The sequence below is a fragment of the Mastacembelus armatus genome, chromosome 3 (genome assembly GCF_900324485.2).
Source record: "Mastacembelus armatus chromosome 3, fMasArm1.2, whole genome shotgun sequence".
Lineage (NCBI taxonomy): Eukaryota > Metazoa > Chordata > Actinopteri > Synbranchiformes > Mastacembelidae > Mastacembelus > Mastacembelus armatus.
In genome coordinates this window covers 8,871,762-8,899,658 of record NC_046635.1, presented here as the reverse complement: position 1 = coordinate 8,899,658, position 27,897 = coordinate 8,871,762, and the positions used below count along the sequence as shown (strand labels likewise).

Below are 27,897 nucleotides of genomic sequence, written 5' to 3'. Positions count from 1 at the left end.
TTATTATAGCTACCCAACAATGTATCATTTTGCAATGACAAGCATGCATATGTCCACTGAGGACAAAATGGATTAGCAGGTCTCAAGCAAGAAGAAGAGGGTAAAATTAGCACATTCCGTGTTTTATCTATTTATATTAAAATCCTGTATCAACTGACATCAATAAAAGACACAATGCTAGAAAATGATGAAGATATTTGCTGTTGTATCAACAACAACTATTGGCTAGCACCCTTTCAAGAGCTGCCAACATTATTGGCAAACTTTCATCTTTGTGGTGGTGTGTGATAGGCTGTCCAATTTCTCGATGCCTCACAGTGATATGATGTGCCTAGCCCTTACCCTAACCATCACCTTTCACTAACCATTAAACCAAGTCATCACCATAAAATTCAGTACCGTACATGGTCCCTGCAAGGAAGGCTGAGTCCCTACGGAGTGGGTGTATTAGCAGGATTCAGTTCCCACAGTGTGAGCAATACCAGGTGCAAAGACAAATACACACACACACACACAACTTTGTCATCCTTTCTACATACATTCGAAGCTTTTTCAGTCAGCCATTTTAGCTGCAGCTTTAAATGAAGTTTCGCTCTTTACATTATTAAGCACTGCAGTTTTGCTACCATGGATTTGAATGTGAGAAACCCACTCTCCTTCAGCCTAATCTTACCCAGTCATCCTTTTATGTAGGAACTTCATTCTAACTTTAAACAGTTCACATGCATTAGGCTTTTCACACATCAATTTTGATTTTTCACACACTGCAACTCCCATTGATCTCATTCCATTGCTGTTTAACAGCCAAACAGCAACACAGTTTAGCTCAAGCTGTTTCTGCAGCCAGCAATCCCAACACAGTTTCTTCAGAAACTGCAATTTTTAGTTAGATGTATTTCACAGCCCTGTTCTAAACTAAACAGCAAAGCAAAAGTCTGAGCCACATATAAAGCTAATTTCCATATGTGTATGTGCATGTTGTTAAATCTTCATTCTGTCAGTGTTGCTTGTGTCATTGGTGAATGTAGATAGCACACTTCACTGCTTATCCTCATTATGCAGATCTACCTTTACCAATTTAGGCTGTGCAGTAAGGAAATCAAGAATTCATGTTCCAAACATATACATCATACTGTAAAGGTGGCTGAATGCGGTCATAAAGCAATATGGTGCACACTGGTTAACCATTAAAAAGCATAAGTTGCAGTGTTTGTGTGTGCCCCATGCTGACGGAACCAGACTCATTCATTTCTGAGAAATTATCCATGTTACTTGGATATGAGCCGTGGGACAAACTGTCACTTTTATGCTCAGCTTAGAACACTTGGACACACTTATTCACGCATGATGGCTTATATATGGCAAAGGTGGACAGACATGCACGCACTTACTGACGTGCACAAAAAGGAGTTTCTCACGTGTGCACGCGTGCACATACACAGACGCATATACAATCACTCATACCCCTCCCTTTTCCGTCAGCTCAACTGACAGCAGTAATGAGTTTCTTCTCTGCATAAGGCAACTAGCACCCACTCAAGGGAATTTTTCAGGCTGAATTGCAGCCATTAATCACAGTCCTGAGCAACACAGTGCCATCATGTGTGCAGCACGTACAAATGCATTCATAGCTAAACAGGAGCTGCTGATTGTCCAAAATGACAGGGAGTGCGCTGATAAGAAAGAAATGAGAAAGACAATAAAAATATAACCATGTTTCATAAAGAAAATGTTTGGCTTGGTAAATCATCTCTTTAATCTGTGCAAAATGAGGCCTTGATTAATACTGAGCCAAATGTAGAACTAAGACAGGGAGTAGTAAAATCTCAGATACTCTATTCTGTAAATAGGACCTCAGTTACTGGGAGGAGAAAAGCTGCAACATCAATCATGATCAACAAGATACTTCTGTCAAACACTGTGTGCCTTTTGCAGAAACACACACACGTATTCATGTACATGTAAACAGAGAATAATATGTTGTGTGTACTGAAGACGTAATACATATAATGGAGCAGAGAGAGAGGCAGTAAAATAAATACAGGGCAGCTACAGCAACAGCAGCCCTTCAAAAGTATGGAGCATTTAAGATAATGACAGTGGCTGGCTTATATATGGAAAACTGCCATCAGCCCATTTTATGACGTCAACATATTGTCACCACATCCTCTTGTTGAGACAGCTGTAAATTCAAAATCTGTCTCCTCTTTTCATTGTCTGTCTGCCCTTTGTTCCAGCTGACTGCAGTCACCAGGCATATTACTGACCCTTAATGACTGGAGGAACCCAGCCCACACCCTCTTGCCTCCAAACAGGATAATCTTGATGAATTCATGCTAATGTGCAGCCAATAACCTCCAGCCCTTTTTGTATGCACATGTGTGACTCCTCTGCCACACCCACTGCATGGAGTGTAGCTCACACCCATTCTGAAGCAAAAAAAAAAAAAAATCACCACAGAGGAAGAGTAGACAAGTGCAGGCCCTGTCATAATCACTTCTTACCCACTTAATGTTATAGGACAGCGGGTAAGAAATGAAAGCCCTTTGTCTCTGCCTCTACCTATAGTGTGTGTGCCAACAAAGGCTATGTCTGCAGTACTTTATCTGTTATGATGGCATGTCTGTTTCTATCAGATAATGAAATGCCAGGATTTCAGTAAACAAAGAGCAGCTCTGGACTTTCCTCCATTGTGAAGATTTTTTTCTGATGGAAAGACCAGTGTGCGAATAATGGAATAAAATACATGCTTTGTCTTTATAGTGAACACTTCTCATAAATGAAATTTCTTTTAATTAACTGACTACTTGTGGTTTCAAGAAGCTCTTTTCTAGTAGGTGAGATACTTTGCATTGACTACCTTAGGGCTGTAACTGATTATTTTCTGAATTAATCTTTTTGTTTATGTAAATGAGAGAAAGTGACATTCAAATTGCTGGATTTATTCAACCCTCTTGTCTATCATTATTAGCACAGAAGCAATAAATCCTCACACTTAAAACTAGAAATGATTGTAATTTTTACTTGAAAAATTACTAATAAAAATCTACTCTACTCTAATCTTTGCGGCTCTAGACCACACATTCTTCTTTCTAAGATATAACATGTCTGTTCATATTTTTTTTTCCACTAAATATTTTTTTTACCTCGCAATATTGGAAAAGGTTGTGTTAAATGTTTCCCTAACTGATAATCAACACGGGATGTTTCTGAGCAGCTCCTGACTCACATATCAGTGTTTTTTTTTTTCCCCTGCGTCTTACTTTGCTATTATAAGAACAGACAAGTAGTCTGTGTTGATGCTGCTCTGGCTGTCATGCTCTCATCTTGTCTGTTCCCTGCAATGGATGGGAGGAGCACTTCCATAAGGTGTCAGACATAAGCGTATATCACTGGCTCTTCCAACCTGCCATCAGACAGCTAACCCTCTAAAAATAACTCACAAATAATGCCCATACTGGCAACTGGAGAGGGCTATTACACCACTAGCATCATGTTTCATCTTTTACACCAAGGCAATGAAATGGTACACCTTATGACTTACTAACATGAGACATGAAACCACTTATATAAAAAAAAGAGGTGCATTACATTTATACGTATAATTAAAGGCTATAGTTATACTGATCATACAAATTCTTTAGCGGATTATAAAGACATTCACAGAGCAGCTACTGTACAAGGTGCCATTTAAACATCTCATATGATGGGTCCTAAAATTACTTCTACCTCACTTGAGATGGGAATTAAATGCCCAAATGATGCTGTCAAGAGTAAAAAAGGACTCACTAACAGGTCTGTGGGAAATACACTAAGCTTTGGTTGCTGTGTTGTACTAGCAGCAGAGCCAGGTGTAAGTATAGTCACTGACCATGAGACTTTGCCACAGCGTGCAATTGTCCATGTCTGTGCATTTATTTGATGTTAAGCATAGGGAATATGTACCTTACAGTGATGAATTACGAGTGTGGAGTCAGGGGAGCAGTTTTCCAGCATGTTCTAACAGCAGAGGCGTGCTTCTTCAAACCAAGCAAGTCCACCGCTGTTGCTTTGCATCCTGCTGCTTGTTGAAAGCTGCCCTTGAAACAAAGCTGCCGGGGTCAGGAAGTCACAGCACAGCATCGGAATGGAATGTTCCCTTCTGGCTCAAGGTCCAGCCTCCAGAGCCAGAGAGGCCCAGGGATCATTTGAGACCACCGACACATGCTACATCTATGTATTTCACTCCCCAGTGCTCTCCGCTTTCATCTATTCCTGCCTGTTTTACTGATGGCTTATTCTGTGTTTGCCTACTTGCTCTGCCACTCTAATTACTCAAATTAAAATTATTAATTTGAGTGTTAAATTAATTAAGTCCTGTGCAATCCTACATCTCCTGTCAAAGAAAACTCTTTGAATATGTTGGCAATTAATATGAGCAGAGCGATTAATGAATAGGACCACAAATATTTATTTTCATTATCCACTGACCTTCTTATTTTATTGATCACATTTTGTTAAGATTGTCAAATAATCATAAAAACATCTTTTATAATTTGCCACAGACCAATTTGGAATCTTCAGCCCATATGTCATTTTACTCCCATGTGACAAGCTTTAACAAAAATGACTAAAACAATTGATTAGCAAAATAGTCGTTGAGATCAAATCAATTAATCATTTCAGCTCTATTATTTTTTTTGATCAATTGCCCGTTTGCTCTGAAAAAAGTCAGAAAATAGTGAAAAATACTAATCACAAATTCCTAATGTCTAAATTTTAATCACTGAGAAGCTAGGGACTGTTTATTAATGTTGCCTGGATCAGAATAGTTTATTAATTGCTTAACAAACAGACTATCACAACGATGTCAGTAATTCCTTCATCCTATTCCATCTGCAACCTCTTCTAATTGGTTCCCATGGAACTCATTTTAACATTGGTGACTGACTGCACGCACACCAGAGCCTGACAAGCTTCTTACCCCAGACAGTTTTAGCTCTCCCATCCTATTCAATAACTACAGAGAAAAGTTATAAAGGTTGTTTATAATTTCATTGTTCATTTGCTTATTGTGTTCTTGTTTTTCTGGGCTGCTGTGTTGCCTGTTTGGAAAAGGGCAGAGTTAGAGATGCGATGCTGTAGCAGGCTTGGTCCACCTTATTTCACTGCCAAAACCAAGGTCATTGCCGCTGCACTGGGGCCATCAGACAGGGGGATGGGTTTCCACTAGGGAATGAGCAGGAGGCTGAGCATTGTAGGAGGGGAAACATAATGGGAGAATTAAAAAGAAGGGGAGGGGTATTCTGCCCTCATGCACACAAAAAGGTCACCGTTTCCCAGATAAACCCCCCTCTCCAACGTCCATCCCCTCATGACCTCTGACCTCTCTATTTCTAAGTCAATGCTGAAACAGAGGGAGAAGTAGGGGGATGGAAGGTGCAAGGGGAAACACACCCACCCAGAGTCAGCAGTGACAAAAGGGGGCCTCAGCTACAGCTAGCTGAGTTGGGCAGGAGAACAAACGCCCAGGTCACAACGCAAAGCCAGCAGAGGCTACACATCTCCACAGCCTCTGCCTGTTCCCAGCCACTCCACTGTTCTGCTGTTCATAACTTATAATAGGTGCTGCTCTGCTGTCAGAGGTACCTCAACACACACACAAACACACACAAGCTACAGAGGGCAGACATGGCTGAGGCCCAAAGGAGAACTGCTGCATGCCCATCACTGACAGGACTTTGTCTCTGACTCTTCTGCATATTGGCCACCACAGAAACTTTTCCTCATCATTGCCTAAATAAAATGCAAAAGCGGACTGAGGGGCCCTATGCGTGTGTGTGTGTGTGTAAGGGCTAATAATGTTATAACATTATGTTTACAACTATCTCTGCTGCTAACATCAAAACTAATATCCACGACTAGCTCCACTTTTATCATTTTTGCACATGCAAATCAAAATGTCTGCCAAAGGAGAACATAGGAAGAGGGACTTGTACTGTTTTTATTGGTGGATGGTGCAGACCCTGTAAATGCTTTTAGCTGCAGAATCTGGCCATAAAGACTCTCTTAAGTGTAGCGAAGCATGGTGATGGGGCAGTAGAGAAAGCTAGCCAAAACCATAGTGAAGCCTGGAATCATTCAGTTCAAACCCACATATTGGGTTAGGAAGATCTTTCATTGACCAAAATGATCCCTGGTTAACCTCGTTTTGAGTGACATTGTTTTTGTCTTTTTTCTTCACTCTGGAGGACCATCCAAACACACACTTTAAACCGTGAAAACTGTAAGAAAACACAGGATTCATTACTAAAACATGCTTAGTAGAGAGAAACCCCTTGAAGAGGAGCTCAAACTGAATTCATTCAAATCAAAGGAGTGCAACTTTGCATAGATTGCAAAGCCAGACTCCAACATTTGTAGACTCGTCTACCTTGTTCAACCTCTGGCCTGACCTTTGCTCTTTCTTTTCGCCTTTCACCTCTATTACTGAGGAATTCGTCTTGTGAGCCTTAAAAGCAGGCAAAAGGAATTTCAGGCCCCTTTTTCATTTGTTTGTCTGAGAATAGCTAGGGTGGTCCAGAGACATCCAGAGACCAACACAGACTTCATAAACAGGATCCCACTTTGTCCAATACACAAGCAGAATCACATGCATACCCAGTGACAGACAGACAAATGCTAAACTAACTTCAAACAAGGGCACATTCTCAATCAGGTGATGTGAAAGGATGTAAATGTGTTTACTTAACTTGAAAATTCACAGACACACAGTGTCAAAAAGAAAATGCCAATCAGTTTCAATAGAATGACTTCTACTTTTCTGCAAGGCATGCACTTTCGAAAATATATTATTCCAGTCCTTCTAAGAAGAATTCTTCCAAAGTTGACACTGATTTGTATGACAATGAAATGTAAAGGCATCATCTGAATGGGCATTATCTGGATGATCAGGCAGAGTGTACACAGCTGATGAGAGCAGCTGCTAGAAATGCTGGCACAGTAACAGGAGCATGCATCCTGCAATGAGGTCAAGATCAAAGTTTGCTCATGCATTTTAAGTTGTTTTGGATAACAGCAACTCATATATGTCTCACTGGACATAACACAATACATACAGGCCCCAACAAAATCCAGCTGTCAAGATGTGAATAGATCAGGGCATTAAATGTTAGATGGCATACAACTTTCTACAGCTTCTGATGGATAAGTTCAGTTAGGTTTAGTTTTTCCTGCACAAAATGATATGTAAGCATTGGCACTAACGTCTGAACTGAGCCTCCAATCAGTCTGTTAACTTCTGTATCTCTGTCCCATTTAGAAAACTCATTCAGTGGTTAATGTTCTAATCTCTTTCTCTCATTTATCATACAATATATCAAACTTTGTAGTTTCTGATCTGTGTTCTCTGTACACGTGTGTGTGTGTGTGCGCGCAATGTTCACGTGTTTCATGATGCATGATCATAATTCATATATTTTTCTCTCATGGTGAAAGCACTCTGGCACAGCTCAGTTTGTATTTCATAACATTATATAAAACAACTATATAATTTTATTTGATATATTATTCAAAGACATATTTAGAATTTAAACTATGTCAAGCATGTAGGAAAAAGGGCAATGCTTGTTTGAGCAGATTAAATTTTCTGTCACCCATTTGTTTCACTCTTCCTGTTTACTGGCTTGACTTGCCAAATGATTTTGTTTACATAGGTAGATATTTTTAGAGCATGAAGGCGCCACTTCTACTCCACACAGTAGCTCATCCCCCATATTATGGTGACGCTTTCCTCAAACTGATGGTTGTTATAGAGTCACATGTATCTCTGCGTTTTGTGCATGGCTAAGGTTCTTTTAGTAGAGATTGCAGCAAACACTGTGCTCATGATTTTTTTGTACTAGCTGCATGTTTTGTTTTTTTTTTTACATTTGTACACAGAAGAAATGCAATTTCTATAAATTAGGGTTCACGCCCCTTTTGTTTCCTTCAACCATGCAGCATTATCAATAGTTATCTATTAAACAGCTGATTAGTTATTAATTAGCTAGTGTCTGGAAATGTAACTGCAGCCAAATTTTGTATTTCACACCCCACTGTAACAAACCACCATATAAACACATGCACTAAGTCATACTATGGTCACCACAGGATTCCTCATATTCCATTGTTTCAAGGTCAATGACATGTTATCTTCAGAAATAATAGACACTCTCTCTGCCCATTCCCCACAGGAGAGTTGAACAAATCTAAGCCATTGTCAATGCAAAGATGCAGAGTTTTCATTAGGGACAGTAAGTACTTCCATATATTCAGCTTCAGAAAAACAACCCATAGAGGACAAATAGCATCATCATAGGCATGGGGGAGGGAGAGAGAGAAACATACACACACAGAGACAGAGACAATCAGATCAGTAGTTTTTTGCCATTGCCTTTCCTCAACAGAGTAAAAAAAAAACAAAAAAAACAAAAAAAAACAAAACAAAAAAAAAAAACAGATCCTGAGATCCTGTTCTGAACCAACCCTGAACTGGTTCAGTGTGCAATTCAAAAACAAGTAATTAAATATTGCCATTGGAGCCAGTTCTAAATGAACTCAAACAGGGTATGCATAATCAGGTAATGAGATCAGAGCATTTAGCCTGCAGGTGTACCATATAAAACTGGTTCCTACTGTAATTACAAAGCACAGGTCAGAGCTCTCATTCCTTCAGCTTTTCTCATTGCTACAGAAAAAAAAAGCCCTTTCTTCCAAAACCCTTGTGATGACACACTTGCAGACAGATGGAGAGGCACTAATCACACAAGGGGGGAACATTCTGGCTTAACATCAGCCCAAATACCTGCACAAAAGAAAGAACAAGGCATTCACTAGCCATGTCCGTATTTACTGTAACTAATATGCAGTGTTTCAAGAACAGGAATATCAACAAGAAAAATGATATCAACATGAGGAATATGGTAATGATAGTTTTGCTTTGTGGCATAGAATGGGAACAGTATATTTGTTTCTTCAAAAATCATGATAGTTAAAAATAATGCTCTGCTATTAAACATATAGTTGATTTTTTGTATGAATTATTTGTGATTTTGCAAGGATTATGAGAAAACTCTAAGAAGCTTAATGTTTACATATCAAAATAAGCATTTAGTTGGCTAATCTATAAAACAGAGCGATAACTTGCATCGTGGTAAGCAAGCATAGGGGAGCAGAGGTAGGAGGGGAGAGATCGAGGGCGGGGTTAGGCTTGTAGACAAAGGGAGCAACAAGGAGGTGTAGGGATAGAGCTTCAGCATTCACCCCAGCGGGAGGCCATTAAAGGGGTGGGAAGAGGAAGGAGAGTCACTGTTGACCCAAGCAAACGTGCATGCACATATTCAAACAGTCTCATGTGAGCTCCCCATAAACTACTCTCACTAACTGCTGTCCATCTGAGTAGCTGCTAGCGGTGAGCCATCCACAGACCTTTTAAGCTAAAACTAAGATGAGAAGTTGCAACATGCAATTTATGTTGTAACTTCTCATCTTCTGCCACGCTACACATTTGATTCTGCCTGGTCAACATCACACTTATTTACATTCAGACCCCTGAGAGCAGTTAAATTCACACAAATGAGAGGCATAGATATAAAATGAGACACTTTTACAGGCATCCTCTGTCTTCTCCTATTTCATCCTTTATAGCCCCCTGGGTTCTTCTTTTTCATTAAAGTCTCATTCAGAAACATACTATTATAATGGCCGTGCAATTCACAATGACAATTTCAGAACGGAAGATGGAAAATGTCATCCAGTAAGCAATGATTCTGTAGTAAATCAATACTGAATCAATCTATAAAGTAAATAACATGTATAATGAACAGTTATTGTATCTGCATTTACTGCTGTTTGTGTTTTCACACTTGTCATTTTTGCAATGGCTTTGCCTGTGCTGGGGATACTTCGTAATGTGTGTGCAAATCTTTCCAAATGGTCCTTGAGGTCAATTGCGGTCTCCGCGTATGAAGGGGACTGTAAAAAAAAAAAAAAAAAAAAAAAAAAAATTCCCTGACAATGCCTAAACTCTTTCCAATTAATTCCAGACAAACAGACAAAAGCAAGTCATTTCAATTGATCCTAAAAGCTATTTTGTAACAGGGGGGCTTTTGTGGTGTGTTGCCTGGTGACACGGGTGTGCTGTGGGGGAGGGGCATGAGCCCTGGACGGGTCCACTGTACCAAGCTTGTCATTCATCCAAATGATGAAAAGCTTCCTGAACCTAAGCTAATGAGGAGGTTCTAGAGAAAGTGAGGAAAGAGAGGGAGACTGAAAGAACAAAATCAACCATCAAAGAGATAATATTTAGGAGGAAAAAAGTGTTTCCTGGACCAACTGCTGATTCAGAGGGGCAACAGGGAGTCCGTCCTACACCAACCCCCGACAGTTAGCTCACACAAACGGTTGTCAAGCAAATAAAAAGTGAAATTTATGGAGGGAGGTAATGTGGAGGGTAAGATGGAGGCTTTATCCACTGGGAGGGCTATAAAGAGGCTTCAGTAATCACACCACCCATTGCATCACAGTGGTACAAGTCAGAGCCCTGTTGTAAAAGGGACTATAACACAGCAAACTACCTCAAAAACACAAAGAGAGCATCAGCAATAACAAACACTTGGAACAGAAAAGGAACCAAACACTAGTCACTGAGCTTTGTAAAGACAGAATTTGTTTGTTGTGGGCCATTTCTCTTCATAAAAAATGAAAACACTTAATCCAAATAGCACATGTCCAGTATAGAAGTCAGGTGGGCCAGGAGAGGACCACTGGTTTACCTATTAAGCTCTTATAAGATTTAATACTAATAACGGTCTCATAAATTGAGGCTATATGGTAACAGGTGGCCTTAGAACCTTGGGACTGAGTAGTGCAAGAAGCTGGGCACATATTTTCCTAAATGAGCTGTAACACAAAAATCATCTCTAAAACCTTTTCAAGACAGCCAAACAGCAACAACATGGGTAGGAAAGCTGCTATAGCTATTTGTGAACAGTGAAAACAGACATTTTTACATCATGCAACACAAAAAGGAAGTCAACTAACACAATTAATGGTGAATGAAAACCCCTGTTAGCTTGGCTTGAATTCACAGTGTATTACCAACATTATTGTTTTATAGCAAATCTTTCAAAATAAAGGTGTTCATGAGCAATGATGGGTAAAATGGGGACATTTTATAGTCTTTTTTTTTTTTTTTAATATATATAAATATTTATGTTACGAGCACCTTAAAGGGTCCCTGAAGGATTATTTTCAGGGATGGCTTCTTGCTAACCTGATAGAAATGAGACCCAAATATTAAAATGTGTCATTACAATATAGCCTTTATTCATTCAACACCTCGCCAAAAGATTCCTTCACGCACCCCAGAAGGAGAGCAGTCAGAGGTCAGAATATGACTTTCAGGAGTCCTTCAGTTCTTTGCGAATCAGGACACCAAAAAGGGTCTGCAGAAACACAAAGACCAGCTGAAACACCATATGTGATTTTGAACATAGGTGCCACAAGATGCTCAAGTTCATTCACTGATTCAAACTACATTCACATCACATTTGGTTTTTCAGAAACAAATGAGTATTTGCTTTAAGCTTGTATAGTTTTATGCTTATACAGTATTAATCCTTGAATTTAAAAAGATGCTGAATATTACATCCAAAGAGCATTTTAGATGCACAATTTATTATATTTCACCACCTACAATTACATTATTATTGTATCATTTGAAACCATTGCAAACTTCAAATTTTGACAGAAGAGATGAATAGGTGAGAATGTGTAGATTGTGGGTGATTAAAGAAAGGACTGGATTGATGGATGACTCCAATGCATCACAACACTTTTACTAATACTGTATATTCAACTAATTACTCAAAATTCAGAGCATAAGCTACTCAATTTACATACAATTCCTGCTGCCACTATTTCACTGAAATATGCAGCACAAACTAACTTTGTTTCCAAAAAAAGTTCATACATTCCTGAGTGCACACTGACTGATCAAGCTGACTTGCATATTATAAGTTCATAACATGTTATTTAAGCTATAAAGAATATACTGTGCATTGCTGCAGTACAAAAAAAATAAATGTCTGCGCTATCTTCAGTTGAGGAACAGTGCTCATAAAATATGAATTGTCATTTTCCCGATGCTCTTGTCTCTAATTCTATTAAATAAAAAAATAGGGTGACCATATTGATGGCGTTTCCCTGGTTCAAAACAAAAAAACTCTGCAGCCTGACCTTTGAAAATAAGAGACCCTTTCGTGAGGCCTTAAAGGGTTGTGTTTGACAGTGCTAACCACTGAGCTGAGGTGACTTTTTCCCTTTGGACAGTGCTAACCTGTCCTATCCCACTGAGTGCAAAAGCTGCATTGGTCACAACAGCACAGCAGTATATTTTCTACACAGAGCCCTGTAATCAACAGGCTTCTGTGAGCCTTTGTCCATCTCTGTGTTACATTATATATATACTGTTTAATTATATGGCAGAGCCTTCAAAAAATCTTAACTCAGCACAGTGTGGGCTAGTACAGTGCAAGTAAAGCTGATGCTGCACCATCTCAGCATGTCCACAGAGGAATGTGCACATCCTCAGTGCTTTTGATTAAAAGTAAGGTGAGAAACACATTGTATGTGTATGAGAGAAAAAAAAAAAGTGTGTCACACTGTTTCACTATAATCTGATGAAAACGTTGTAACTGAACCATGGTAACAATGCTGGGCATTTAAATGTTGAACCAGAATGACTTCAAATAAAAGATTTGGTGGTCAAGCCAGTGAAAATTTATCTTGACGCCTTTACCAGGGAGTGGGCAGCTGGGTATCTTCAAGCTTATTGCACTCTTACAAAGCAGCTTGGAGACTCTCAGCATGCGCACTTGTTAATGCTAAATTCAAAGGCTTGAATTTCTAAGCAGCACTGTAGATGAGCATCAGAAGGTTCATTATCCTCAAAGAACAATATTAAAATATTCAAATGACTCCACAGCCAAGGATATTAAGTACATTTATATGCACAGCAATACCCCGATGACTGGGACTAGACTGGCTACAGTGTTTGTGTGTCAGAAATAAATAGTTTAATCATGATTTTTTTTTAAATTTTTTTTTTTAAACAAACCGACAACACAAGCCCTCAAAATCTAATATGTTGGGATCTCGAGATAAGACAATTTAGTATGACAACGACAAACACTAAAAAGATAGCAATTGTAACAATGGCAACTCTGTCTCCAAGAAATATTGTTCAAATATTACTAAGCTCTTTTCCCAGTTACCCTGTGATTACAAAGTAATGGCTGGATTATATTTAGAAGCAAATTATTTATTTTGAATGGAGTGAAAAGGGACCATACAAAGTGCACAGCTGTAACACCAGAGACCAGGGTTTTGCATCCACAGTTCTGTCTTTGCTTTATTTAACAAAAGCCCTTTGGTTAAGGTTAGGGAAAGACTGAGGTTTTGGTTAAATGGTTTACTTATATAAACATATGAAAAAAAAAAAACAACAAATTACCACAATATTACATTAATGGAAAAATATAATCAATAACATTTCCCTCAAAATGTATTTGCTTAGTTTTACATAACATAATTTCTAGGAGACAGAGCTGACCATAGCTAACTTTTTCTAGAATAAGGCATGTTAGATGTCTTATATACCCCAATATATAAGCCAGAGACTAAAGAGACTTACTGGCTGCCTGAATGCGGGCCTTGCGGCTCACCACTAGCCCAAAAGAGTTCTGGGCCATACACTCGTAGTCGCCCTCATCAGATGAGCCATCAGATTTGGTCTTCTGAAAGTGACGTATCAACAGTGAGCCATTGATGAAGGTGGTATGATGCTGCTCCTGAGTTAAAAGTAGGCCATTATGTCTCCACTGCATTGTGATTGGAGGGATTCCCTCCACCTGGCAGTGGAGCATGAGCGGCTGCTCCTGTACAGCAATAATATCACTGGGCTCCAGGGTGAAGGAGAGCTCCGCTTCACACATCACACCTGAAGAGACACACACAAACACATATGCAAAGACAGTCACTATATAGTTGAGTGTGAACTTAAATTGTTGACACTACAGGCAAACAGTAGTTTAAATCTCTTTACATGCAGTAGCTTTAAGGATATTAAAAACGTCTTACTTCTCACACAGCAATATATCAGCTTGTGCGAACACTATAAGATGCTTAGATTTGCTGCTTTTGTTTGGGAGATGATTAGATATTTACACTTTAGCATCCAAATTTTATATCAGAAATGCACATAGTCTGTTATACAAACATGCCATAAAAATGAAATTGTCTGAATGTATAATTGTGCATAACTTTTATATTTACACTGTTATTTTATTTTCCCTAATATCTGGTATCTTTTTAATTTGTAATGACCAGTGGGGACACATACACACACACACATCATACACAAAATCTTGGTCCACTCAAGATCCATTTAATACTTCTTCACCTCATAGTTGTTCTCAGAAGATTGAGTTTGCTCAGTTGTCATTGTCAAACTCAATTAAAAAGCTCCAGAAAAAGCTAATAAGTGGACACTGCATTAAGATTTCTTTGTGAAAGATAGCTATTTAGAGGTGGCCCTGTCCCTCCTATCTCTCCTTCATTTCCTGTCATCTCTCTATTGTTAGTATGCAATTAAGTCACAATATGCTACAAGAAATAGCTATATAATGATAACATAAATGTGCATATAAATATGTCTCCAATGACATTTGCATACCGTTGTATGGCATCATATATCATTTTAACCAATCACTTCACCTAAATACCAAATTATGCTCTTTTTTAAATGAATACATTTATGTGGAAAACACTACAGATATTGTCACTATTTCACTTTGGTTGAGAATTTTACTACGTTGTTTACTAGGAAGTAAGTGTTTTTAAACAAAAGGTTATATTTCTCTTTGCAAAGTAGTTTAGGGCATAGCAATATTTTATAAATCCTTCAGTACAGGATCAGCTTGTTCATAATTGGCATCCAATATGTTTGCTAAACAATGATAACAAAATACTGGTTTTGAGTATTGATAAAAGGCTGAAGCTAGCATTAGATTCTGTTATTGGAGAAATGCACACTGGCTTTATGAGGAAAAGATGTACTACAAGTTATATTACATTGGTATTGAATGGTTTGGAGGACTCTGAACTTAAAAAAAAAAAAAAAAAAAAAAAAAGACAATGTTGGTATTTTATTTTTAGCTTTTTATGACAGAAAATTAGAAAATTCTCCAAGCTCTAAATATACAGTAGCAAGAAAAAGTATTTGAACCCCTTATTGCAATTAACTGGTTTTCTGATAAGACAAATAAATTATATGCACATCCCTTCCAGGCTATCCAAATGACTTGACTACAGAACGATAACGCCTGCACACTCACTCTAAAGCCAGAAATGTATTAAATTATAAATTTCCGGCTTTGGAGTGAGTGTGCATGTGCTATTTTTCTGTACTAATTTGCCATAACATGTGATCTGATTTTCATCCAAGTCACAACAACAGACAAACACAATTTGCTTGAGCTAATAACACAGACAATTCTAATTTCTCATGTCTTTATTGAACATACAGTTTAGTATTGTGGCTGCTCTTCAGGAGCAGGAGCTCTTCACCCAGCCCAGGTGACTCCAAAGGCACAACACAGAATCCTTGATGAGGTAAAGAAGAGTCCAAAAGTAACAGCAAAAGGTTTGAAGACATCACTGGAGACTGCTAACCTCTCTGTTCATGAATCTACCATCCGTAAGTCATTGGACAGGTATGGTGTCCCTGGTAGAACACCATGGAGGAAACTGCTGCAGAAAATTCCAAGGGTTCACATACTTTTTTTTTTTTTTTAATGACACTGTAAATTTTGGTTTTCTCTACTGCTTGTAAAATGCTGTAGAGAACAGTAATAGATTTGTTAAGTTGACAAAAGACATATCTCAATTCTTGAATTTCATGACAACTGGTCTGTATGTAAATATTAACACTCGTGAGCACTCAAGAACTATTCTGAATTTGCTTTTTACGATATCCTACTTTAAAATGAGGTTGCATGTTTGGGCATAATACTTACAAAGAATCAGGAAAAGAGATAACCCTCAAACTTTAATAGCATAATTAAAAAGAAAAAAAAATTAAATAACTTCCATCAATGGGTAGAAAAGGAGCTTTCTGAATGAAGTAGAGTGCTGGTCATGAAGGCCAAGTGCATATCAAATGCTTTTCAGACACACTCCATAAACAGCAGCAACTATGAACTGTTATTAAAAGTGTGGACTAAAGAAACTGGAATTTTCTTCTTTAAATAACATTTCAAGATCAAATGGATAAGAGTTTCTCCACTTCTATTCAGAACATTACTCTGCTTCATCTAATCATGCTGTGTAATTAAAATGGTGACCAGGTTTCAGTGATCTCTTATGTAATCCCTTACTAAAATCATTTTGTGGGTAACTTGCCCTGGAAGATTTGTTCCCCCCCCCACACTGATAAGTATCTAATAAAAATCAAGAACATTTATTTTTCACATATTTCCAGCTGTAGTTCCACTTAAGAGTGTTGTTAATTTATTCTGGTACTGCTTTCCTATGAAAATATTTTGGCAAAACATATTTTCTTTTGGAAGTAAGTCCTGTGCGGAATCCAACATGCTGATTTATTATTTGCGTATTACTAATGTAATTTTACTGGCCAAATATATTAACAACTGCTAATTTACAGGTAAGTACAAACCGTTAACTGAGAATTTGCTTTTCCATCAATCCAATAGTTGGGGGAAAAAAAAAAAAAAAAAAAAAAACTTTTAAAATCTTTATTCTTACAGTATCTCAGAATTCTTTTTTCATCCGCATAATATGTATAGTATTCTTGTAACAAGAAATATTTGTTCTTCAGAGTAAATTTAAAAAGATACTCTAGGAAAGTTGAAGTGATTAAAGAGAAAAGGACTAACACGCAGAGGAATCAAAGAAGCATGTAAGGAGATCACCCTTAACATCCAGGCAACAGGTTATGTGATCTCTGAATCATTATGATGGAGATAAATCATTTTAATGTCAAGCCTCACATCTAAACAAACAAAGGAAGAATGCTCCTTATGTCATATCAGCTAAATCAGCTATGTCCAGGTAATGCACCTAGAGCATGTGGACTCCTCTAGTATAAACACACACTGGCATTGCATTGGCTTGTATGTGCGGCACCAGTTAATCAGTAGCAGCAATTTTGTAACAGTGTCAGTGTTCCCATTTTTCAGTCATCAACACAAATTGATACTCCATGTCTAAAAGGTCCAGTTTGGGTATTTTTGTTGATACTGATGCTTTCCAAGCCATAATGGTGTGAGGAGATCTGATTTTCTATATCAGCGATTTCTGAGGGTAAAGAGGGGGAGTGGGAAAACAATAAATAAAGGATGTAAACAGCCTAACCTGACTTGGTACAATAAAAGAGGGGCTTAGTGGGCTCTCTTGGTATCATATTTCAGCTGCTGATGGACTAAGCACTACCAGTCTCTGCCCCAGGCCCTGGAATCTAATGGGAGGGGGCTAGTGGAGGGCAAAGCACAAGGGTCAAAACAGAAAACCTCTGCCTTCATCCCTCAAATTCCAGCTGAGAAACACTTCCCCTTAGGTGCAGCCAAGGAATTCATTGATGCACTCCTCCATGAAGATCATATGTGAAGCATAATGCAAAGAAATGTTTCCTCTACCTCTTCTTGCCCTTTTTACATACTCGCCCCTCCCCTTTTTCACTCAACAAGCATGGTAAGTAAAATGGCCATGGAACCAGAGAGACATCAGTGCTACCACTTGTGAAAAACAAGGGGGAGGTGGTGGAGAAATATTTAACCCTTAGCGGGAAGGCAGTGATCCCGCTGCCTGGGCAGCTGCTCTCCAAAATGATGCTGGCCAGAGAGCTCCATCTCCTTTGGTACAAAGATTGCATGTTTTCACACAGGAACCAGCCAGCAGAGAAAAAAAAAAAAAAAAAAAAAAAAAATAATAGCAAAAGATCCTGCAGGCACACATCCAGTCAGTCACACTTCACGCTTGGATCCAAACATGGATCAACTTTCTTTTGGGTAAACTGGCTGAAATATATTGGGGGCTTTGTCAAATCACATTAGTGAAAGTTATTAAGCCTTGCAGCAAATACTACCAGTTCAGTGCTTAATGTGTTACAATGCCATTGATTTGGAGATGACTAAATGACTTTATTGATGTTTTATATACTTTCACTTGACTTTAATTAATTGGTTTAATCTATTAGTACGAACAATGTGAAAGTTCTTGGGCTTTAGCTTTCTAAATGAATAAAGCATGCTGCCAGAGTGACTAGCTAATGCAGTTACAAACAGTAAGAAAGGACACTGAATCATAAGATAGATCAAAGGAGATGAAAACTCAAAAGAAATGGAATAGCTGGATTTTGCATTTTGTGTTTAGGTTAAAGTCACCTATGATGAGCATCCACAGGGTGTGCAAATAGAGAGGGGAGGACATCTGGGGAAAATTATGGACAAGAATACATCTATCTACATAAACACATGCTCACACATGAATCTACACATTCATGGATTTTAGTCATTGCTCATTCCATGCAGAGTACAAACATGTAGGATATGAGAGCAAAGACAAGTGTGTGGCTGTGTGTGGCTCATGCACCAGCTTACTACTGACAGATACAGTAAGTGTGTCTGGCTGACATAAAGGTTTACTGCTGCAACTGTGAAGAGAGGATCACACACCAGCCACTAAAACACAGATATAGCTAGCAGACACAAGCACCACTTATAGAGCTAAGTGAGCTTAGCACAGACCACAGGCTTCTTATAGGCAGCGGTGTAAGGATATAATAGCTACTGACACAAAGGCTGGACATCAGATCACATGACATTTTTTATTGCCTAGATGGAGTATAGCCTAGGGCTGCAATAATTGATCGTTTTTGTTGTGTAATTTAATTAAATTAGTCATTTTGGCTATATAACATCCAAAAATGGTGTCAAAGTCCACCAGTTTCCTAGATCACAAACTGAAATCTATTTTTTTTCTGGGAGATTTGTGTGTTTTTTTACTGGAAAACTGTCTTAAAATATCAAAACTTGCAGCTAAATTTGTTGCTTTTTTTAACTACTCCAATCATTTCCCCAGTATCCCTCTGTTGTATTTCTTCAGCCCAATATATTTCTTCATGATAACAAACCCAATATATATTTAAATAACTAGCTAAATATGTCCAGACAGCTACCGAATCATATGTGGTTTGCAAAAAAATGTAGTGTTTTGTATGCTGGACAAGGATTGTGGATTTATTCTTTTTTTAACTGTTGCAGAAAAGCAAAAGAGGCATTTCCACAGAGGAGAAGAAAAGGATTTGTGGCACCTGTGTTCCACTTTGGTGGTGAGTATTAAAAAGGAGTATTATTTGTTACTTCCAGCATGCACAAGAAAGATACTATACTTGTATTTAAATTGAGTACATGGATGAAATGTGAGAATTCCTAGTATAGATGTGCTTATAATGTCTGAGCAAACAGTAATATTGACCATTGCCAGGGGAAAGATGTATGATTCTCTCTGATATGTTATTTGTTACTTCTATACTCAATCATCGAATTTGAGTATTCTGGCATTTGTTATCAAAACAGTTATAGAAATTATATTCATACATGCAATGGTAATAAAACGTGATATAAGAATTCACAGAAATAGTCCAAATATTGGCGTGATAATAGATGTAGGCCAGCTGTTGCACAACTCACCTCTCAGCCTCTTCACTGTCAATGGTCTGTACATAACATGATTCACCTGTAGCATCTTTGTAGTTCTACTCCTAATTACGATAAACCCAATAAATTGTGGTATAGCTTGGGGTTAAAATAAATGCACTTTCTAGAGACTTCAGTGATCAGACAAACAGTAACTAAATTCTCAGTAGTTTTCTCTCACTTGCTTTGAATTAACACTGATGTTTTGTGAAGCTTAAAAGACACATGACCTAACTTGGCCAGTTCATTCAATGCAATTACCTTTTGATTATTTTTATCATGAGATCTTCCGGATGTTCTGTTGCATTTCATCTCGGAGTTTGAGCTCTGGGACTTCCAATATGATATTTGTCTTAATTCTTCTGTCACTTGTATTAGCGCTGTCATATAAAGCGCCTTTATCTAAACTGAATCTAATCTTCGAAGCAGACAGGCACTTGAAAGAGCCACATTTCGTTAATGTGGTATGTAGATTAGAATTAGATCCATCACAGAGCTGCGTTTCTGAAGTTTTTGTTCTCAGTCCTCTGGCTCAACATATTATGAACCATTACGAGCCTGTATGATTCCAGTGGGGGTCTTTGTGGGTCCCTGTGTGATATGCTTTGCAAATACTCTATACTATCCCCTGCCTTTGAATTAAGGGGCCTCACATAGAGAGAGAGACTGTCTATCATTGTGAACAAAGGGTGGAAAAAGAAAATTTGAAAAGGAGGAGTGGGACAGTCTTGACATTTAATCTGTACAAATATTCTCCCCAGTAGGCAATAACCAGTCTTTTAATTTATCCTCAGAGCAATAACCACTGTCATTTCACCCAGCCACAGGGCAGTGTGCTGACCAGTCAAGGATGCCACCTCCTGTAAAAGTTCCCTGATGTGAAATGAAATGCCAACTGCTTATGAAAGTATGTCACTTTTTAAGGTTAGCTGGAACAGGGAGGGTCATACAACTGCATACGTAGATAAAGGCAGCAGTAAATTTCCAATTGAACAGGCTGGAAACACCACTGTATCTTTAAATCCTAATGCACTGTCATGTGGTCCTAATTCTCATTTTAGTGCTGAATTACGGTTAGAGTGCAATTGAATAACATGAGAAAAGTTGCTCTGATCCCCCAGCCTTGCTATTATTGATGCACCTGATTAAAAAGTGACAGATCATCTGCATAATATATATATAAAAAAAAAAAAAAAAAAACTCATGTTGCACAAACTTACCCTATGCACCAACTGAACGGGTTACAGCAGAACAGCTTTTCAATTGTTTTATGTTTCTTTTAGAAAATAAATATGAAAACAAGTATAACCTCTTCTGACTCTGCTGCACGTGGCTACGATGTATTATTATTATTGGCATCATGTACTGTCTGGGTATCCAATAAGTGCATTAAGTCTTAGTGAAACACCAGCAGCGAGCTAGAAGATTTCATGTTCTGCAGAAAGCACAAAACTTTTTAACGTCCTAATATGAATAATGATCAGTATTTATACAGGTATAAATCCTGCACAAAGCTCCAGCTGGAGTCTTCACACTCGCATTTACTACCGACGTACTATCGGACAGCGGAGAGGGGCCACGCTCGGCATTACCGGTCAGTGAGGTACTATATGGCTGTCGCTGCCTGCAGCATGCACCGCCGGAGAACAGAAACCTGACAGTGGCGATCGCCCCAAAGCTAATCAGCACCAGCCTCCTCTCTCTGCGGTAAGAAAAAGGTAACGGCACTTACCGATTAAAGCATTTAGGAATATTCCCAAAAAGCACGGAACAAGGCGGCGATGTCTCCTAGATGCCATCTCCACGCTTATAGAAATATCCCAACACTTGCAGGAAACAGCGAGAGGTGAATAGACAGGGGGGAAGAAAAAACAAAAAAACAAAAAAAACAAACAAACAACCGACAAGCAAACAAACAAAAAAGCCCCTCACAAAGACAGCCTATCCAGCTTCAGCTATTACATATCCGGACCTGCAGTGCTGCGCTTTAGTGGCTCACTGGGGTCGAACAAGCTCTCGCCATTTTAACCATGTATCAGAAATCTGTCAGCATCCCTCTCTCTCGCTCTCTCTCCTTTCACTCACACAGCAGCCCCTCTCTCTCTCTCTCTCACACTCACACACACACACACACGCACACACACACACGCACACTCACATGTGGTCTTTCTATAATGCATTCCTTATCCATTAACCTTAACCATTACAGCTGAATGACTAAGCCCACCCCTTTCCCTAACCTAAACCTGATTCTAAGCAAAGCCCTAAAACCAAGCCCTAACCCTCACGCAGCCCTTTGAAGTAGCGCGCACCGGCCACACTGGTTATGAATTGAAGATTGTCCGCACAACCATAGAAAGACATGCAAACACACACGCACACGCGCGCACACACACACACACACGCTGAACGTGCTCTCGGAACAAAAGAGCCGACTGTTTTTCACCCAACGCAGGAGAAACCTGTAAAAACTGTATGATTTAGGCTGATAATCACAGTACAGCATAATATTCATTATCATATACATAAGCCATGTCCATAACAGAATTATAACGTAGGCCTAATAATAGGCAGCTGATCTTTTAACAATAACCCTGACAAAATTATGATTACCACAAAATATGCAGTTCGTAGGATTTTTTATAAAGCTGTATATTAATTCATTTCCGCCATTAGTTGCACATGTGCATACTGTATGTAGACAAAATATATGTTGATATAAATTACAAAAAAATAGAAACCATAAACCATTATGTCCAACACACGGCATTACACGGCACCGTGACTTAAAAATAAATAAATAAAGGCTCAGATAAACATTATGAAACTGTGTGCAGTGGACGTGTGTTATTTAAAGCTGATGGTTCAGCACAAATGAACCTGATATGATACGGAAATAAGCAAGGAGGACCTCTTAACACCCAATTACAACAAAGCAGCGTGTTTGACTGTACTCGAGCTCCCTCTAGTGGCTCAAATACCGACTGTGATTGTCAGTCTAAACGTTTGGCTATTAAAGTGATCAATATCCAATTCCAGGAAAGATTTTCCATCACAGTTAATAGAAATTAACCTGATAAATATAAATACCTGTGATTTTTACAGGAGAATCAGCTTTCAGAGCGATAAAAAGATATCAGAACTCGAGCAGTACATTGACAACTTATTGGTGTGGATCATGGAAGAGAAACCAAGTGTGTATATCAAACGCAAAGAAAGCTCTCTAGGTGGTTGCACTGCTGACTATACACTAGCTGATCAATTCAAACCCAATTTGACTAGGACTGTTCCAGATCCAGAAACCTGATCTTGACATAGATTTGGATTATAGTGTATTATGTATTTTGAAAAAAAAAAAAAAAAAAAAATCAGCTCTTCAGCTGAATGTCAAGTTTACAATTCTGCTAACCAAATAAGCACTTGTAGCTTACACTGTTACTGTGATATACACCGAATCACTGCATTATACTGTTACTGCTAAACAGTATTAAAATATGCTGATTAAAACAAACAAAATGCACAATTCAGACGTTTTTACAGTTTTAAGAGTTGTCCCCTCAAGTTGTTTTTGTTTGCTTATGAACAGCTGACCTTCAAAATCAAACACAAATTATGTTGTTTCCAAGTGCATTTATTATGAAATGATATTAATCTTTTATTTTTATATTTCCAACATCCAGTTTACTTAATCACTATGATTATACATATATATATATATATATATATATAGATAGATTATTATATTGTAATGATATATAGATAGATTATTATATTATATTGTAATGACCGCCTTTGCACACCTTCACGTGCAGAGCCCCTTGGTGTCTGGTTCTACCCCACCACCAGGTATAAAGTTAACAGGTATAAAAACGTTATACCCATCAGCCTCATTTTTGTTTCAATCAGCAGATGTGTTATGTAATATACATATTTGACTCTGTTATAAATTTCCCATTCTTCAATGTCATTTATTGTTTGCCAGTAGTATCCAGCAGTAACCCCGTTTGTGGTGGCCCTCCTGTCATGATTCCCAGTACCAGGGTTATTGTGGCACTCCATTAGAACAGATCTTTTCTCCTTCTCTAATAGGACAACGTTTTTGAGGGGGGTAAATGTTGCACATGCAGTACATGTCTCTGGAAAATCTTTAACGAGTCAGACATCCAGAGTACAGTCTTAGATCAACTTAAACAGCTAGACAAAATATGGGTTTGCTGATAATTTGACTAAAATTAGCAAAGCCAGATCTCTTAATCCTGGATCCTAGGATCCTTTAAGAACAGGCAACCAGACAACAAGACAAGACAAGGCAAGGAAACTCTCTCACGTGAAGACAAAACAAGAAGACAAAGTAACTAAAATACTAGTTGACAAGACAATTCCCTTACCAGAAGACCAGAAGACCAGAAGACCAGAAGACCAGAAGACCAGAAGACCAGAAGACCAGAAGACCAGAAGACCAGAAGACCAGAAGACCAGAAGACCAGAAGACCAGAAGACCAGAAGACCAGAAGACCAGAAGACCAGAAGACCAGAAGACCAGACCTAGAAGACAAGTCCAACCAGCAAAACAAACAGGGGAAACTCAGGCTTAAATACAAAACACTAGGACACTAACAAGACACAGATGAAAACAATCAGACACTGATTAACAGAAGTAAAACTAACTAAATTAAGAGACAAACCAAGAACAGGAAATGCTTCACAATAAGAAACACAAGACAGGAAATAAACAGGGATTGTGACAGAGAAAAACAACACAATAAAACTTTTATTTTGTGGATAACTATTTACAGTAGTGTTATGGAGAAAATTTGAGAAATATTTTTGCCAGTTTGTCTTGTAATCCTTTGAAGCTCACTATATAAAGTAATTAGCTCAACCTTGAGCTAAAGCAGTGAAATTTTAGTTATACAATGATAGACTTTAAGAATTTAATATAATCCCTGGCCCCTAATTCACTCATTGGCATTTCCATATGGTAAATGTCTATACTTTTATTATCTGAATTAAAGATTTGTTATGTCATATTTATACACTGCTAAACAGGTTCCTTATGTAAAGGATCTGAATACTTCCACCCCTGACAGTGAGACCATAAGGTAACAGAGGCATTTTATATCTTTTTTGCAATGTGGTTTGTGAGTTGCTGAGCTAATCTGAGAAAGATTATGTTGCTGATGATAATGGTAATGTTTAAAAGGAACTTTTAAGATCTTGTGATCAAAATATAAAAAGTGTATATAGTTGCTTGTAATGGGCATGGAGTAGAGAAGAAGATAATATATACCTAATATACAAAAACAAAAAAGAGAAGAGGGGTGTAAGGGTGGATAATATTGAAATAACTGTATGGAAAACAGATAATGAAAAGAAGATTAAGTGGACGTGTGAATGCAAATGGGCTAAAGTTACCACATTTAGGGGGGCTACGGATCCACCAAGGGGAGACCAAGTGTGGTGAGGAAGGGCAGCAGCATCCTTGCAGTGCATAAAATAGATTTTCCACTACACTGCATGGAACAAATACGATTATTTTGAAGTATACTGTACAGTGTTCATTGATCCATTTTTAAGTGTGTAGTTTGTGGCGTGGTTATACTGAACTGCAAACTAACACTTACATAGACCTTACGAGGGGAGAAGAATCAAAGACGAGAATCACAATCAGTGGCAAGAAATTATTTCAAGACAAAATATTTTTGACATGCAGGCCTTCATCAGAAAGTGATTTCTTCTGTGATCATTGGTCAGCACAATCAGGATAACGCACCAGTTCTTAGCACATTGGAAACTTTGCAGGTAGGTTTACCTCACAAAGACATACGTGACAGTTCCTGTAGCTTATCTGTTTCATTGGAGTTCATTAGCTTTTACCCAGGTGCTATAAACAGCTGGGTATCTGCAAGACAATGGATTCTAAATTCTCTGTACCAGTTTCCCATATTCAACCTTAAAGGGTTCATAGATATTAATGGTTTTAGTGGTTAACATTAATGCAGTGAAAGACTTTACAGACCAATTACAGGCCATAAATGTTGGACTCACCAGGGAAAGGAGTGTTGGGTTTGAGCTCAGGAAAGGAAGCTTGAGTTTTATAGCGTTTTAATAAAAGCATAAAGCAAATGCTGAGACTGCGGGTTCAGGTCAGAACAGGCTATAAAGACTACAAATTTAAGAATATCTAAAAACACATCATACCTATATATAACTTAATAGAAGCATAGATACTGGAGGGAGAGTCAAATTAAAAATCAGGTTCAGGCAGAAAACTAAAGAAAGCCCAGGATCAGATAATGAGTAACAAATAGGAGTAGAAGACGACAGAGCCGAGCTTACTATAGGGTTGAGTCGGACAGGTGAATCGTGTTCTCCAGGTTACCAGGAGAACAGGTTACCTAGTCCAGTTCAAGAACTTAAGAATCAAGTTGGGCATTAACAATACTAGTTCGTGTGTAATAATTCAATTAATACTTCTTAATGTCAGAACAGGTTATTAGAAGGTTTATTAGAAGTCAGGATTCCGGTCAGTCATTCAGAGACCAGGTTAGTTAATACAGAGTCAGGTAATGACTTCAGGAGTCCGATGAGCTCTCAGATAGCAGTTTAGCTCTCAGGAATCAGATTAGCTTCCAGGTTCAGGTTAACTTTCAGAAAAGTGGTTTTGTCCTCAAGAGTCAGGTGAGGCTTTCAGGAAGCTGGTTAAACCTTCAGGAATCAGGAGTTCGATAAACTTACAGATATCAAGTTAGCTTACAGGTACAGGTTATCTCTCAGGTTAGGCCTTTAGAAAACAGGTCAGACATTCACTGAAACTGGTTTGGCCATCATGATTCAGATACTGCCTTTAGGAATCAGGTTAAGTCTTTTAGGAAACAGGTAAAACCTTCAGGAATGGGTAAGGCATTCAGAGGCCAGGTTTGGCCATCAAGAAAACAGGTTTGGCCATCAGGAGACATAAAATCAGGTAGTCAAGAATTTGATAATGCCTTTGGAAATAAGATACAGGTGAAACTAATCAGAATACTTAAAACAAGCTACAAACAGCAAGTAGCAGGTGTACAGGAAGTGGACTGTCAGAATAAAAGTTCGAGGCAGGAAGTTCAGAATCTAGGATCCTAACAATAAGAGTAACCCTTGGGTTACCAAACCCAGATAATATCTCTTGCTGTGGTTAGCACTGTTGCCTCACAGCATGAGGGTCGTGGGTTCGCAACCCGGCCTTTTTGTGTGGAGTTTGTATGTTCTCCTCGTGCTTTTGTGGGTTTACTCCCACAGTCCAAAAACATCTATGTCAGGTTGACTGGTGACTCGAAATTGCCCGTGAGTGTGAGTGGTTGTTTTTCTCTATGTGGCCCTGTGATGGACTGGTGACCTGTCCAGGGTGTACCCCTGCCTTTCACCCAAAGAAAGCTGGGATAGGCTCTGGAAGATCCCTGTGAGCCTGGATAAGGAATAAGCAGGTATAGATAATGGATGGATGGATGGATCTTGCTGCTGACACATTAATAAAAGAGTGACAAGTCTCTCATTTTATAATAAACTACAAGTGTAAGCTGTATCACCTACACATAACTGTGGTGTAAATGTTAGAAAAAGGACCAACAGTTTTTTAACAATTGCATCAAACCAGCTGTACATAATTTATAAATGGGTTATTGTCTCAGTGCTCGGCAGTGCATTTCCAGAAAACTGGTCTTGACTTTTTCAAGGGTCTATTAACACAAGCATGTGAGATTTTTTCAGTTTTTTTGATTTGACTAATGGATGGATCTGCTTTTGTATAACATGTGTGGCTTTGCTATGCTGCCAGATGAATTTCCTATGTGGGACAACAAAGACTGTCCAGAAGAACCTAAAAGAGATTTTTCACAACCTGGCAACGTAACTACTGGTCTGTAGAACATCAGATAATCGGTTATTAACAATTCATGAACTCAAGTCAAAACCAGTCAAATCTGTGTACAGGTTGGCCTATTAGAAAGTGGTGCCATTACTTCCATGAGAAATGATTTTAAATTTACAAAATGTACTATCCTATCATACCTGTTAATGGAAACTCTTATATTCACTAACTACATGTATGAAATACTGTAAATGG

At 38.4% G+C, this 27,897-nt stretch overlaps 1 protein-coding gene across 1 annotated transcript in view; it reads right to left on the bottom strand.

Moving 5' to 3' along the window:
• The window catches only part of igdcc3 (immunoglobulin superfamily, DCC subclass, member 3), a 48,586-nt gene extending 26,625 nt beyond the window's left edge, over positions 1–21,961 (bottom strand). Inside the window, exons 1-2 of the mRNA XM_026320161.1 lie at positions 21,529–21,961; positions 13,715–14,020 (exon numbers count right to left, since the gene is read on the bottom strand). Of these exons, the coding sequence (XP_026175946.1) occupies positions 13,715–14,020; positions 21,529–21,595 (373 nt within the window). The 5' untranslated portion in view covers positions 21,596–21,961. The remainder of the gene's footprint in view (positions 1–13,714; positions 14,021–21,528) is intronic.
• Positions 21,962–27,897: the final 5,936 nt, after the last annotated feature.